Genomic DNA, 16,890 nt, shown 5'->3' with positions numbered 1-16,890 from the left:
AAAGCCACAAAGGCAGTTTTAGAATAAATTGAAACTCAACTATTGATTGAATTGATTGATAGTGATGACTGGTCATTTGGCATTGACTCAGATAGTGAAACTGATGTGTGACACCGCACTGTATGCCCGAACTGCCTAGACATAACCCAGTTAATTCAATCATGTGAAGCTTCAGTGTGGTGTGACAAAAATGTAAGATAACGTCCAAGTGAGTACATGGACAGCAAGATCGTAGACCCCTAAGTGGTGTTCACAATACTGAAAATGTTGATGTTCATTGTCAGGTAAAATGTGGAAACCACTAAGCCTTGCACTGTAGTTACCTGTGTCTGGATTCCTACAAAGAATAAGAAGTTTAGTATTAAGCAGTTTAGGAGCACCTCACTGCTCAGCATTTAGGGGAAGTATCATTACCTGACAGTTGACTGACTACCTCTTGAAGAATGGCTACATTGATACCTCTGTACAGAAGTGTGGAATCCTGAAGGTCCCAGGGTGCCTTGAACACACAGCTAATCTGAGAGGCACAGAGGAAGGCAATGGAGATCTGACAGTGCTGCTTTTGGACCTCACCAATGGGTATGGGTCTATATCCCAGCACTGGAATGGTATCGTGTCCCATGTGCAGTCAGAGACATCATTTTGAATTGCTATAATTTCCATCTGAGAGTCCCCTCTGGGGCAGTAAAACCTGAGTGGCATCGATGGAGAAAAGGATAGCCTATGGTAGCCTATGATAACACAATGGCCATGTCTATCGTGCAGATCAGGCAGTGATATTCTGCCCACTCATACGCAAGTAACAAGAAAAAAAAGTGCACAAAAAAACAGACCTCTGCCGTCCCAAATTTGCGGGATTGATGTTCTGGTGCTGGTCTTAAAACATGTCACACTAAGGATGTGTACTAAATCTGCATTAGTACAGCAGTGAGCACTAGACATTCCTTTCCTACTGTATCTGTGTTGACTTTTTGGTGTTTGCATGTGGCTGTTGAAAAAAATCAACATTTTTAATTTATTTTCTAGGGTTTCAAGCTTTTAAATAATTCACTTTATTTGTAATACTGAAATGTGTTAAAGTCTTACTTTAAATCAATTATTTTCACTTCAACATACCTTTCCTTCCTCTATTTTCTTACAGTAAAACAATTTTCTCACCTTTTTTTAAAATTTTGGAGCAGAAAGCTTTTTGATCTTTTAACACTTCAGATAAGTCTATTAATTTAATTCTTCCACTGTTAGAAATCTAAGACTTATTTCAATTTGAATGAAGGATTAAGGATTCATGGCCTTTGGACAAAAGGCAGCAAATCTCCTGAGGTTTCGTAACAATAGCTCAGCCATACAGTGCAGCAAATCTACCCAATTAGTGTGATGGTCACACATTCAAGAAGGTCTTCTTGTATTTGCAGTCCAGCTTTAAATATTACACTGGAAGCCTGCTAGAAACCAATTGACTACTTTTAACCATTTTTATAAGCTATAATCATATTTTAATAAATAAATCTTGAAAGTACAATTGAAACATTTAGAAAAGTAAAAAAAGATCATCTTGAACTTTTTTTTCTGCCTCATGTTATAAACAAATTAAATGAGCAGGGGTCCTAGAGTTATAGCTCACCCAAAGCCATTTGTCAGATTAAACACTAGCGACGGTCCACCTGGACGGCACATTAATGCTCTCTTATATCTAATAAAACCCATAGGGAGTAGCAGTGCACCACATAGAACATCTTGATTTTTGGAATTGGAACCACAGCCCATTTTCTTTAGAAGTGATAAAAATCATTTTAAATAATATATATATTTTATCTTAAATATTTCACCAAAATCTACATTACAAGAACATGTTTTCTGCCCTGGAATGGCTGCAAAGCTGCTGACAGAGCTTGTTTGTAATCTTGAAAGGGAATCTTTGTGCAGAGTGGCGAGGAGAATTTCCCAGTCTTCACCAGTTCACACAGGTCTGCCACCATTGACTGCAGCTTGGAAATGTCTGTCAAGAAAGGACATGTGAACCTTTGAGTAAATGCACATAAAAATAATATGTCAGTTTTCCTGTTTGATAGACACTATAAATTACAATACTTCATGAATGCTTGTGTCCAGAAAATAAATGACAAATGTAAATATTTTCTATATAAATTCATTTTAGGTACACCCTGGAAACAAATTTGCCTAGGGCACTGAAAAGTGCATTACACTAAAAGAATTCTGCTAACACCTAATTAAGTAATTTCCATGGACGGTAACTTTTGAATTTTTGTTATGGATTCTGCAGTAGAGGAGATACCTCCAAATTTCTGAGCAGCACTATGTTGTTCTGCTTCTCTAAATGCCCTTTGGTGTATGAACAACATGTTCTGCCATTTTCACTTGCAAGAAGAGGTAAGTAAAGTAAATAACATTCCTCCAAAGCTACAGCAAATATCTGCATGAAAACTAAACTGACACTATTATTTATAGGTTTCTGTTAGTTTACTGCATGGAAGTACACAGTTTTTGGCTTGGATGAACAATTGTGCCTTACAGAAGGACCAGTGATAGCTGCTGCTCTCCTTACACCCAGTGGGTATTGCTGTAGCCAAGAGCCAAATGTCAAGTAGGAGGGGCAATGTCAAGTGGGAGGGACTTATGTATTGAGTAGGAGGGGTTTATGGGCTGTTAACATCAGACCCTCCCACAACCTGAATCTTAACCCTAGCGTAATTAGGCATGCAATGGGCGTATGTCCCCTCCCACTTGACACTGCACTCCTGGCTGCAGAGATAAGTACTTATAAAGACATGCTTAACTTCTTCCTCACTAGCTGTCACCAGACGACTGGTGCGTGCACATATGCTATGTTACCAACCCCAACAGGCAAAATCTTTGCAAAAAAAAAAAAAAACCTCAATCCTTCTGCAAAATAAAGTAGTATTTTTTTTTCTGGAGTTTCAGGGGAAAAAGCTTTTTTGTGATCTCATATATGAAAATTCATAGATTACCCAATATATAAGAAAAAAGTGCAGGTAAGGTTCTCCACTAGGAATGTAACAATATTTTGTGCCATGAAATTTTCTGATTCAAAAATATGACAAAATGTATCGTGCATATATAGATGTTGATTGCAATGTTGTGGAATCTGGTTCTCTAAGTGCTAACAAAAAGTTACGTGTTCTCTCTTCTTTTTAAATGCTCTTTTTTAGCAACAGAGGGTGCAGTCAGCATCATACGTGCTTTAAGTAGCTCTGGCCTGAGTCTGAGAACGTGTAGCTAAATGCAGAGTAACTTTAATAATGATGGAGTCAGGCGAAGCAGAAATTGAGGGTGCCCCATTGTCTTTCAAGTCTGCTGTCTGGGAGCTTTTTAGATTTCTTGCTAATGGTAAAAATGGTGAGAAAATAGATGATATGATGAAGACCATCTGCAAGTACTGCAAGAGAGTTTTGACATACGTTACAGCAAACACTACGAACTTGCTAAACGATGTACAACGCCATCATAGTGACAAATACAAATCACCATCTGCAAAGTAGCAATTGCCTAAAGCCCAAACATCTCTGACAAATTATTTGCAGCACTGCTTCCATAGTCAAGTGCAAGGGCCAAAAAAATATCAAGCTGTATTGGTGTTTTTATTGAGAAGGACATGAAGCCATTTTCAGTGGTTGAGAACAAGGAGTTTTGGCAGCTTATGAACAAGCCTGAGCTGAGGTACAGCATAACCCCTCACACCCGTACTTCAGTGGCACTCTATTGCCGGTCCTGTGCAACAAGGCTAAGATGATTGTGAAAGACGCAGAGAGCATCACAATAACTACAGACAGCTGGAACTCCAAGGCAACAAAAGTTATATCACGATCACAGACCATGTTATCACCAGCAACTGGGAAAAGGCGAGTTTTGTGCTTCAAACTCTGCCTTGTTTTGAAACCCGCTCTGGATACAACATTGTTGATGTGCTAAAATCAGCTGTTTTGGAGTTGAAGAGCTAATCACTACATCACTATGATTACTGATTATGCATGTAACATGGATGTAAGCAGTCAAGAGAGGATGGGCTTTGGACATTATCTGAATATGGCTACCCAGGCAGGCTTGGGCGTACCGTATTTTAGTCATCTGCTTGGTCGACTGAGACAGGTCGGCGCTTTTTTCCACCGGACTCCCACAGCTACAGCTGTATTCGCCGTTCAACAGAAATTACTGAGCTTTCCACTCAGCACAATGGAATAGTACAGCAAAAAATGCTCAATTGTTATCTTGTGCAGCAGCCCTCATAAGGACACAGATGCAGTGAAATGTGCATGAAATCGACACGCTGGATGGCATTAACATTACTGAAGCAGTGGATATCATACAACTCCTTAAACCCATCAAGTCAGCAAGTACAGTGCTATGCAATGAACATATCACCACTGTGTCTCTTATTGTGCCATAGAAGTACATGATTGAGCAAAACATGGCACCAAACAAAAAAGACTGCACTACTATGGCCAGCATTAAAAGTGCAGTTCTGAAAGACCTCCGGGCCTGATACAATGCCGGCTCTGATCTTTTTGGGGAGGGCACTGATCATTATGGATGCAAAATTTAGAAATCTGCCACATCTGGAACACAGCCAGCACGATGCTGTGTTCAACAGGCTGAAGGAGAAAGCAAAGCAGTTACAGCGCAGCCAGGTATTTATTTTCTATGTGTGTGTGTGTCTGTCTGAGCTCAGCAGTATAAAGTACGTTTTGTAAAGTGCTAGTAGTATTACTCACAATAGCGTCTGAAAACACACTAGTGACAGCTCAAATACTGATACATAATTGAACTGATGCTAATTACATATTAAATGTTGGGCATATCATGACTTAAAACCTGACCAAATCATTCCTCACTAGTCAGAGTTTACCTATAGATATTAACATTTGACTTACATTTGTATATTAATAAAAAAAATTGTAACCTCTGCTATTTGTAGATCCAGAAAAGAAGAGGAACAGGAGATAGGGGAGTAGAACAACCACCTCCCAAAAAGTTGTCTCTGGAAGTTCAGCTTGGAGATTATTTCACTGAATTAGTGGCATTGCCCATGAATGGGATACAGAAAGAAATTGATATGTACAGAAAAGAGCTCCCCATTGCACTCACGTGCTGTCCATTGAAATAGTGGAGAGAAAATTTATCCACTGGGTACTACGCTTCACATCAGCATTTTGTCATTATTACTATAGCATTTTAGTTATGTGTTCAACATTTCTTGCCTCACATTTCCTGTCATCTTACCCAGATCGTTGTAGACACGGAACACACATGAAATGTATGTATTCCAAATAACAATATATTATTTACCCTTTACAACTCCAGACACCTCACACCCATCAAAAACGTTGATGAGGAGATGCGAAGAAATTTAAGGTGTCCCAGGATTATGAATATTTTCGTAGGCTTCAGGGATTCTAGTGTTAAGTAGTGGTAAGGAAAATGCATTTTTGATTCTGAAATACATTGTAGAGCAATTGTCTCAGAAATAATAATAAACAAAAACTTTTCAATCATAGGTTTTTTCCATTCAGATTTTGTTTAAAAATCATGAGATATTGAATCATCAACCCAGTATCGTGAATTGAACCAAGTTGTGAACAGAGTGAATCGTTACTTCCCTATTCTCCATTATACAACGGATTGTAAAATTTATACTAAAAGCTCAGAAATAGAGAGTGACAGAAACTTTAACCTTTCGCCAGAGATCACCAAATAAGTCTGGATGGTGTAACAAAGTTACATAACAAATACAATCTTTTTTTAAACTTTCATTGTGAGAGGGTATTCCTTTTTAATAAATTTACTAAATATATTTTTATTCTACAATTCAAGCGAGTAGAGAAAATGACAGAAATTCAAACAATGTCAAAGTTACCCTTGAAATACATGCTTTTATTGAAAGAATGAGGAGGTAGACAGAAAGCGATATTCAAGGTTTCACTGTGGTCTCTGTGTTTCATAACCTGCTTATGATCTATTATTCTTTTAAATGCCATATATATTTCTACTTATTGCTATAATAATATTTCATTGCTTTTTCTTCTTATATAATCTTGCCTTTTGCTTTCATTTCAATGCTACAGAAGTCTGTGAGAAAAGTATTTCTTGGATCTCTGGCAGCAAAAACACTAAGAGAGTTTTTTGCTTCCAGATATTTTAAACAAACTGAGGCAAAGCTGCTGGTGTACTACACTAAAACAATAATATCTTAAGCACTACCAGCACCTGGCACTCAACAATCCCGCAACTGCTGAACTCTGGACATTCTAGCACCACAACCCCTGACCTTCTCACTCCTAAGACCTTTGAATTGCATCCCTTTTTTACCTCCAAACTTCTAAATTTCAGCACCAATGAGAACAACAGGAGAAGATAACAGATGGATCACTAACAGCATCTTAAGATTTTCATAGAGCATCCTAACTGCGATCATTCTGCAGATTTTCCAGATGAGACTTACCCAGATAATTATTCAATACTAAATCTAAAAGTATTATTTGTGTCATTATTGGTTTTTGTTTTGTTATTTTGTCTTCATTGTGACTATAAAAGTAGTGCTGTAACCAGGACCACCTTTCCACAGAGCTTTTCCTAACAGTGTGGCATAGTGGTTAAGGCTTTGGACTTCAAACCCTGAAGTTGTGGCTTAAAATCCTTCTATTGTATTCTGTACACTTGACCTGTCTGTATTCCAGTTGGAAAACCAAAACAGATATGTATTTGATTGTATCATAACCTAGCCGTGCAGGCGGCTCTGCCCGCATATTAGTGAAACAAGACAGCGAGGAGAGCCCTGCCCGGCTCCCCACTCCTGACGTCATGCTTCCCCCTCCCCTCGGCCTGCAGCCTCTGTCTCGGATTAGCGTGAATATATTGCTTCTGCAAATGAACTATGATTATTAGTGCTATGAGAGATGTCATAAAAAAACAACCAGAATGTTCAAGCAAATTCTGAAAAAAGCCCGATCTAAATCTGTTAAGTAGTTCTCTGGTTCGCTAGCTAAGCGGGTGTAAGATACGCCCTGAGGCTGGCTCCCCTAAGCCTGCTGCGTCTCTCTCAGATTCATGCAAATAAATTCATACCGCAAGCAAACTATACTTAGTGTGATGAGAGAGGTCGCAAAATCAACCGGAATGTTCAAACAAATTATAGAAAAAAACCCAATCTAAATCCGTTACGTAGTTCTCTCGTGAAAAGCAGACAGACAGACAGATGTTGGATTTTGTAAGTCACCTTGGATAAAGGTGTCAGCCAAATATGTAAGACAGTGAACCAATACTATTGGTGCAGCTAACAGTCCCTGCTGGACACAGAGTACTACAGTAGCTTCGTTCCAAAACTCTCCTAAATTGGCAGCGCTCCTAACCCTGAGATAATAATGTGTGTCTTTCTAACATAAAAACTCATTTGTGCTACTTTTTGTGTTCTATTTTTTTTGTTCATACACAATGTAACAATATGCCGTAACATGTGAACAGAAAACTGTTTGAAGAGTCGACTCACAATTCAACTCAACAGGTCAACTCCATGGCTAGAAAACAATACCCATCTGCTAGTCAGTCTCCCACTCCACTCCAGCTGCTATCTGGACCTCCAGTCTCATTATCTGAACTTCTGCCCTTCTTTCTCGTTGCCTAGAAGGGAGTACATTTTTGTGTGTGAAAAATGCTGTCTTTACTGCAGCTCAGCTGAGATCAGTCAGATGAGGTTGAAACTAACCCTCTTACTTGAAATGACATGAAGTGAGCCAGGCAGAAATACCACCTGGGTAAATGGATTGTTAAGTTACACCCCACATACAGTATATTGATTACTGTGCCACCATAGTAAATTACTGTACTGTATAAGTACAGTAAAAATACTGCAACAACTATAGTAAATTGGTAAGTAACCAAGAAAAAAGATTTTCTTTTTATTTATAAACACCCCCGGTGTTGGGTATCCTGAAATACATTAGTTGACCCAAGCAGCACATTACTCCTAACTTCACTCCGCAGTAGTGCCACTCACAATATGGCGGTGACGCCTGTGCCTTCACTCCGCAGTAGTGCCACTCACAATATGGCGCGGACGCCTGTGCCTTCCGTACTTTGTGGACCCGTGGGGCCCCCGTAGCCTCTTCCGTTTGAATTTGGGCTGCAGAGCAGAGTCCTCTTTTTTGTGTGGTGGTCGGTAGTTGTTAGCCTTGGTCGCGTTGTTGCTTCATTTCTCATTCACGTCAGTTGAGCTCTTTCGTTTTTGGGCTGTGACTCCTTCGTGCACGGTGGATACAACTTCGCGTGCGGTTTATGAGATGTGCGCTGTACGCGCCTGCGCAGTACGTCTCATGGTCCCATCGCCGTGTACTGATGCCATCTGGTTTACCATTCTCGGTTAGTAATATGGATGTCCAACTGTCACCTACTGTGCATGGGCAGCAACCCAGCTCACATGATAAATAAATACAATTTGTAGACAGCAAAAACAGAAACTTTAAAGAAGTCATGGAAAGTAGCCAACATACACCTACAGCTGCACCTCTGATTATCTCACAGGTTAAAAATAATTGCTTGGGATAACCATAACAATGAAAAGCAAACACAAAGAGTGAACACAACAAGTCTCAAGTATTTTCTAATTTATGCCTTGAGACTTGTTGTATCACATTCACCACAGAAATCAGATTTTTCTTCTGTCCTCCTGGCCATCTGATTTTATCAATGTGATATTGTATATAAGGATGCTAATTTTCTGCTAATTATGTATTGTGATGGGTGGCCATGGCCACTACCTGGCTGGGATGCCAGCAGGGTGGAAGGGCCAGGGGAGAGGGCATTGTTGAGGCAATACCTCCCCTGGGACACTACAGGTCAGCCCTCCTGGGCGGCTGTGGCACCACGGATTCCTGCAGGGCATGTCGGGAACTGGAGTTTGGTGAAGCCCTGTTGGGTTCTATGGGGGCCACCAGGTGGAGCTGCAGAGCCCCATAGGAGACCTCCAGCGCACCTGGGAGTGATTCCAGGCAATACTGATGAGCCACCTGGGACACTCCCTAGACCTGAATAAGAGGAGCTGCCTCATTCCATTGAGGAGCCAGAGTCGGGAGGAAGGAGTGGACAAAGCCTGAGGAAGAATGGAGGCGGATGGATTGGCGGCAAAGAAGGGAATGGCCTGTATATTGGTGTGGTGTTGGTGGTTTGTGCACGTTGTAAATAAACACGGGTGTTGAATTGAACCTGTGCCCTGTATGTCTATGTCAGGGGTTAGGGTGGCGGTGCGCCCCCTAGTGGCTCACAGTATCTTTATTATGTAAGCTCATATGGGTTTATTTTTTGTTGCTTATTCATTATTATTATTCTTACCTAATTAAATTTGTTTTTCTTTTCTTGTAACTTTCTCCTTCACATCTTGTAAAGACAGCACATACATTTGAAAATGTGCCCCTATATACATACGGAATATATACCCCATAAATATTTCTTTTTAAGCAATGAGGATACACTCATTGACCATTTTATTAGGTACATTTATTTAGTATTATGTAGGATCCCTCTGTGTCCGAGGAGCCTGAAATCTTCAAGGCATGGATTCAAGGTGCTGGTTACATACTTAGAGATTTTGGTCCACGCTGGTTTAATAGCATCATGCAGCTGTTTCAGACTTTTCAGCCACATATTCAATGTTTGAATCTCCTCTTTCACCACACACCACACACTAGAATTGCTCTTATGAATCAAAATCTGTTTATGCCGATGTACAGGCCTTTGGCATAAACTGAATTCACCATTATGTTTACAGAACCAGCTTGAGATACTTTGGGACATGGCACATTATCTTGCTTGAAGAACCCATTTGAAAAAGGGTTGATTATGGCCGTAATGGGATGTACATGGAAAACATTTAAGTTCACTATGGCTTTTAAATAATGTTCACTTGGTATTAAATCTAATGTATGCCAACAAAATATTACCCACACCAACTTAATACCAACTCTGTCCTGTACTATTGACACAAGACAGAACAAATGTTCACGGTGCTCTTGATAAATTGTGACCCCCACCATCAACATTTGGCAGACCAAGGAACATTTCTCAAATCTTTAACCTTCCAGTTTTTAATGTATAGGAGTGGAATCCAGTAAGTCGTCTGTTACTGTAATAAGGCCTAACATCGTAGGTTAGAGTTGTGTATTTGTAGCCTTTCTGTTAGTTTGTTAGTTCATTCACAAGGTGTTTTCATTCTCAGAGCCATCACTAACTGGACACTTTTTGTTTATTTCACCATTTCATGTAATCTCCAGCAATTATAGGAGTTGAAATTCTAAGGTGGGTAGCTGCTTCTGAGATGCTGGAACCTTCACAGTCACACCGTTTCAAAGTGTTTTTTAGACCAAATGTCTTGCCCAATCAAATGTCTGGTTAAACAACTGAAACACTCAGCCATGTTTGCATGATATACAGTATATATACAGTATACTGTATATACACAAACAAACACAAACACAGAGTTGATCTATAATTGAAACTTCAGCTTCTAAAGAGAACAGCACCTTAGGTCCAGGCTGTGCCATCAGTGTGCCTTCTTTCTGGACACGACTAAGACTCCCACATTCACACAGGCTATTTTGTTGCTTTGATACAGGTGACTGGATACCCTGCTGCAATTCAGCCATTTTTGATTCCTTGCCTGCTATTCTGCATTGCTACATTGCTATTCTGTTTTAATTTACCCTGATAAAGACCAATATGTGATTATTAATATGCATTAATAATATTTATGCTCACAGGACACTCACATAAATACTCCAGCTGCCTCCCTGCTAAACAGTACATCTCACAATTCATTTATGCTTGGATTATGTTACGCTTTTTTCCCCTCTGTTACCTGAAAATGAATAATGGATAGTAAGCACGCAGAAGCCTTTTGATGGTGTTTGTGCACTAGATGGCACTGCTAATTCAAGAGTATGAGTGCCTTTCTTTGTGTAAGAAACTTGACAAATCTCAGTCCAATTTTGTGATTTTCTTCCTTTTACCTTTTTTTTTGTAATGCCATTCAAGCCATTTTGGTTAAAAAAACTAAAGTAGAAATTCCTAATTACTTTTCTGAAACATTGTGTAGTTCATTGTATCATTACTATTAATAAACTACAACATACAAGGCCATCTCTTTTCCGAAATATTACACTTCTATTAAGCTCTTTTAATTTTGGAAGAAATGCCTTTTAGATTAACTGGTACTCTGGCCTGGAGTGACGGAGTGTGTGCTGTTCAGAGCAGATTACTGCCTCATGCCTGATACCTCCAGGATTGAATTGAGTGGGCACAGGAGATGGATGGGAGAGTGGATGGATGGATCAATAGACAGACATATTCTATTTTATGTTGTTTACATTAATAACTCAGCTCTTAAAAAACAGGACTTTTAATATATGTAATGTAATTTAAGAGGTATCTCACCATCACTGTGTGTGAAACCTTAACTTTCAGAGCTTCAAGCAAGCAATATTAATCTATATATATATAAAAGCCAAATACCACTGACTCACTCATCACAAAATATTCTGAACCATTAGGACTTGGGACTTGAAATTTGGAATGTAGGGTACCCTTGGCAATAGATGCTCGCTAAGAAACGGTTTTAAAAATTTCGTGGTCCAAGCACGAAATTTCTTGTAGTTTTTAGACCCCTTTGTATGTCTGTCCACTATTCACAAGAGAACTACTTAACGGATTTAGATCGGGTTTTTCTCTATAATTTGCTTGAACATTCTGTTGATTTTGTGACTTTCTCATCGCACTAAGTATCATAGTTCTCTTGCGGTACTGATTTATTAGTGCGAATCCAGGCTGTGGGGAGGCGGGCGTGACCCTCCTCACTCACTCACGCATCTGCCTCAGGGCGTAACCTTAACTCCACTTAGTTAGCGAACGAGAGAACTACTTAACGGATTTAGATCTTTTTTTCTATAATTTTCTTGAACATTCCGGTTGATTTTGCGACTTCTCTCATGTTGCTAAGAATCATAGTTTGCTTGCAGCAACGATATATTCACGCTAATCCGAGACAGAGGCTGCAGGCCGAGGGGAGTGGGAAGAGTGAAGTCAGGAGAGGGGAGCTGGGCAGGGCCCTCCTCACTGTCCTGTTTTACTAATACGCGGGCAAAGCCGTGGGGGATGGCTAGTGTATGTATAAAAATACATACGATATATTAGAATAATTAAACTGAGGTACTCTTAACTGTTTTGAAGCAAGGAAACTGAGACTGTTTAGGCATGCATGCAGGCTAGGTGGCGCTAGAGTGATAAAAACAGTGATGCTTGGAAGGTGCAATACAATTAAAGTATAATATAAGCTGATTAGTTTTCATTGTAGGCAATATTTCCATTTCATTTATGATTCATATGCATTTGCTGTACAGCAGCGGATTTGTTACAAACTAGCATGCACCTTTTGTTTTTGTTTAGATTTTCCAGGTGAAAACAAAAAAGTTACAAGTTAATCTCGATCAAATGTTTTTAGTACATAGAAGAAGTGAAAAGCCACCCTTTGTATTCACCATTGTCTTTTTTTTTAATGCCGTTCAAGCAACAACAATGTCAAAAAGAAAGCATAGATCATTGCTTGCTCATTTTGGTTTTGCAAAACAACTTAAACTACAGGTAAGCAACCTGCCTGCCACCAGCAAAAGCTGCAAGCACTAGCTTTCTAGACCGTATTCATGAAGCTGTTGACCTGCCAACTGTGTTTGCCAGGCAGAATATGTCCACTGGTCATGTTAGCTCCACAGAGCAGGAGGCTGATGCTGCTATGACCCCAACCTCAATTTCCACTGATCTACATGCGTATACTACAACCCAGAAATACAGAAACAAATGAAAGGTATTTTACTTTTGTCAAATTGTTTGAATTTAATTGAGCAGGGTATTAATGTACAAGTAAATAGTCACATACAGAAAATGCTTATATATCCTTATGTATAAGGATCACTACAGTACTGTATGTCACAATCAAAAGCAACTCAGACTGTAGAGATGAAATAAAAGGAGCCTCTTCTAATCAAAGAAACCTGAAGTTACTGCAACTCAGCAAGCATCTACCAGGAGAAGGTCAAAAGCAACTGCACCTACTGTGTATTTATGAAGACCTTCACAGATATGTTTCAGGAAACAGCAATTTCTTATAGATTTGTCTTACTCCTTAGCAGTATTTTATTTATTTCAATTTATATAATCTCTCACTGCTCCCACTCCGGGCCTTGCACCTCCCTCAAAATGATCTCGTTTGAGTGTCCCTAAATGCCAAAGCGTAATTTGCACGTTCACCTTTACCAAAGTGTTCAAGTCACTGAAAACAAAAACTGCTTGTCATGTTTCTTACCCACAGCTGTGTCTGTTCCACAGCTCAAAACCTTACCTGGTTATCCCTCAGAATGTATCTTTAACTGTAAGGACTTCATAATAATAATAATAATAATAATAAAAATAATCAAATACTGCTGCTCGTAATATTGTGGTGATATTCTATATTCTGCTGTTGTATGTTACTGTTGAACAAAATGTATGGCTGTTAACAACAAGACAAATTCTTCTCCACTGCTGTATGCTGCATGGCAATAATGGCTCATTCACAGGGCAGAATTTACTTCTAAGAAGTTTGACTCCCACCACTTAGGTCTTTTGAAGTGTTCCTAAAAGGTTGATAACTGCTGATCTCTAGACATAAAAGACAGTTTTATTATCTTTCACACTATAATGCCAATGCATGAGAATACTTTTAGTTTTCACTTGTGCCCCTGTCTTTTCCATTTGCTTCTTTAAAGGAGAGTTAAAATACTAATCTTTGACGATCTTTTCTAAAATGAAAAAATCAATCTACAACATTATCTTAACAGTAGCAAACAAACAAATAGCTTAATTAATTAAGCGTTCGATATACTGGCACAGGCAGATGCTACAATTACAACCTCTTGCCCATTTCTGCACATGCTGCTGTCATTCCAAAAATGTTTGATAAATATAGAAAAAAGTAGCCTGAAAATTAATCAAAATTGAAGAACCTTTCAGCCATTTTAAGATCTGGGCACTGATTGCTGCTCTGACTTACTAAACCTGCAAGTCAATTGGCTTTCAAAATTACTAAGGAAACCATGAAGGTGTAAAAAAAATTACCCTATTTTGATACCTCATTTGCTCTTTTCATTTAATTTTCTGTTTAAGCCAATTTTTCACATTTGAACTTAAATAATTCTAAATCTAACATGCATTTTACAATGTGACATTTAGACAAAAAGGCACATACTGGTGTTGCTTGAACATCTAAGAAGTTACATATTCTTTACCTTGTTTGTTGTTTCTTTTCCATTGTGTCATCCAGAATCCTTCAACTGTGATATTTCTGAAAATCACCGCTTTCTAAAAAGGAGGGAAACATATGTTTGAGATTAATATAGATATTTATAAAAATCATGCAACAGTAATATTAATAAAAAACTTGTTAAACTAAAGCTAAGCACTTTTCATTAAAGATTATATAACGCACATTTCAAAATTAAAAAAGCAATTTATGAACTGAAAGTGTGAAACTGATTTCGTGACAGTCTGCATGTTACTATGGAGATGTGCATGTTTATTTTAATAACTGTACAGATGGGTGTCAGTGATGGTCACCCATGTTGAAATTGTGCCACATGGTAACCATCTGTACACAGGAAGAAGCAAACAGCCTACTAAAGCTCATATTACCCAAATCACAGTCAAGTGGAGACAAGAACTGTTAAAAGAGAAAAATAACGCTTTCAAAGTCTGTGCTTACTCTTTTCTTAAAATCTACAGTAGAATAAAGTTCTGAACAATTTCTAGCATACACAGCTCTTTTTATCTAATAAGTTCACTACATTCACGATAATTTCAAAATGTTGATCCTTTGGGCATTCATTTAAAATGTATTTATGTAGTTTACTAATTCCAGGTTAATCCAGCAAATGTATAAAAATACAGTATCAAACTTTCCATACTTTAATTTCAGAGCCCACATTTTCCAGTCCTGGTTCACGGTAAGAGGAGGATTATTCTGAACACATTCAGCACAAGGCACAAATGGAGACTGCACAGACAAAGACCTATGCAAGGGCCACTCTCATTACAGTCACCAGTGAGCCTAACGTGCATGGCTTGGAATATGAGAAGTTGCTGGTGTGGTCAAACTGATAGAGGCAGTAACCAGCCAGAAACTTTGCCCCAATAATCAGGGCAACAGGAATAACCGACGCACCACCGCGTTGCCTGTAAAAAGCTTCCTCCGTTGTATTAAGAGTATCCCATTTAACTGCCTTGCAGTCGGTTTCCAAAATGAAGTTCTTGCTATCCAAGGAATTGATTTTTCAGAATTCCTAGAAAGAATGGTCCTTCTTAAGGACAGTTAGATGCTGCAGATCAAGAAGTTCTTAACTAGGCAGTTGAAGTACAATTTGAGTTGAAGAAATCACCAGTTGCTGAGCACATGATAAAAAAAATTAACACATGTCACATACTGTAATTTTTGTGTTTTCAATCTTGAGCCATTTTGGATCAGAACTGTACACACTAATTTTACTGTAGTCTAGTTTATTTGGAATTCTTAGCTTTTATTGGAGTTGCCAAACATCTAAAATACTTACCTATTTAATATAAAAGGTTAGCTTTTACATACAAAACCTGCAGCTTCAGGTACAGAACAGAACTAATTCAAATTACATGCTTAAAAAGATTTAGACATGAGTAAATAATACTCTCACAAAAATATTTTTAGGTGTCAGAGAAAATTAGAATAGTAGAACAATTTTGATGAAAACAGGCCAAAAAACTTGTCTAATTAACTAACTCCTACAAAAATAACATAGATTCCAGTTGTGAAGGTTCAGTTCTTTTCTGGTAAGTTGCACTTTCAGATTTCAGTTCTCCTACTGTGTATTTACTCCACCTAGTTTAGTAAACTTACGAGGGGGAGTCAAGCTAAAGTTAGAAATTGGGATTTATTAGAAAATGGAATGAACCTTAAAAAAACTGATAATGTCATATCCCAGTGTTGTCTCTGTAATGGGCTAGAATTCAGTATTTTAAAGAAAATTACATTTCTGTGTGTTGCTTAGTGTGATGGGCTAGAATTCATTCAGTGTTTTAAAGAAAGGGCAAAATTTCTGGAAAATTCTGCTACAAGTTATTGTTGATGGCTATATACAGCGCACAAATATTTACCTGTCTTGCTAAAGAGTCACCTGCTTTGAATAATCAGACTGCTTTGATTAGTATCTCCTCCACACACAATATGGTGATACAGAACTGCCTGCTGCCTTTGAAAATGAACGAGTTCTGGGGACATTGGTTTCTAATCAGGTACTTCTTGATAAATGACAACAATACTATTGTTGAACCAAAGTAAATGTGTTCACACTATTGTTCTGCAGAGGAAATTGGTTTGCACCACTGTTTAACTGATCATCATGTTGATCTATGCAGAGACTGAAGCATTTATTTATATATTCCTGGGTAAAACAGAATAAAGTAGAACAGAGAAGTATGGTCTGAGACTCGTGACTGCTGCCTGCTTCTTTTATGCTTTTTCACCGTATTGCTGTGGCTACACCCTGTAGCAACAGTGGCTTGTACCTGGCCCAGGTTCCCCTAGGACTGAGGCCGGTAACACCTCCACCCTTCTCAATGCACTTGCACCACCTGCCTGGAAGTGTTTGTCCTCTCAACCACTCCTGCACTGCTTTCTTCACGTTGTCATCTGTCTTGAATTGATGACCATCCAGATGTTTTTTAGCGATCCAGAAAGGTGGAAATCACACTGTGCCAAATCTGGTGAATAAGGAGGATGTGGCAATACCTCAAACTTCAGTTTCTCCAGACAAG

The 16,890-nt window shown here is 38.7% G+C and overlaps 1 protein-coding gene across 2 annotated transcripts in view; it reads right to left on the bottom strand.

The window, feature by feature from the left end:
• Positions 1-1,709: 1,709 nt before the first annotated feature.
• Positions 1,710-16,890, bottom strand: part of LOC114648729 (enoyl-[acyl-carrier-protein] reductase, mitochondrial) — a 56,191-nt gene continuing 41,010 nt past the window's right edge. Inside the window, exons 9-10 of one of the 2 annotated variants that reach the window (XM_028797927.2) lie at positions 14,337-14,409; positions 1,710-1,996 (exon numbers count right to left, since the gene is read on the bottom strand). In XM_028797927.2, the coding sequence (XP_028653760.1) occupies positions 1,833-1,996; positions 14,337-14,409 (237 nt within the window). In that variant the 3' untranslated portion in view covers positions 1,710-1,832. The remainder of the gene's footprint in view (positions 1,997-14,336; positions 14,410-16,890) is intronic. The other variant, XM_028797928.2, reaches the window with a different exon arrangement.

The sequence above is a fragment of the Erpetoichthys calabaricus genome, chromosome 3, assembly GCF_900747795.2.
Source record: "Erpetoichthys calabaricus chromosome 3, fErpCal1.3, whole genome shotgun sequence".
Taxonomy (NCBI): Eukaryota; Metazoa; Chordata; class Cladistia; order Polypteriformes; family Polypteridae; genus Erpetoichthys; species Erpetoichthys calabaricus.
Note: the sequence above shows the minus strand (reverse complement) of the source record. Positions and strands in the feature narration are given on the sequence as shown.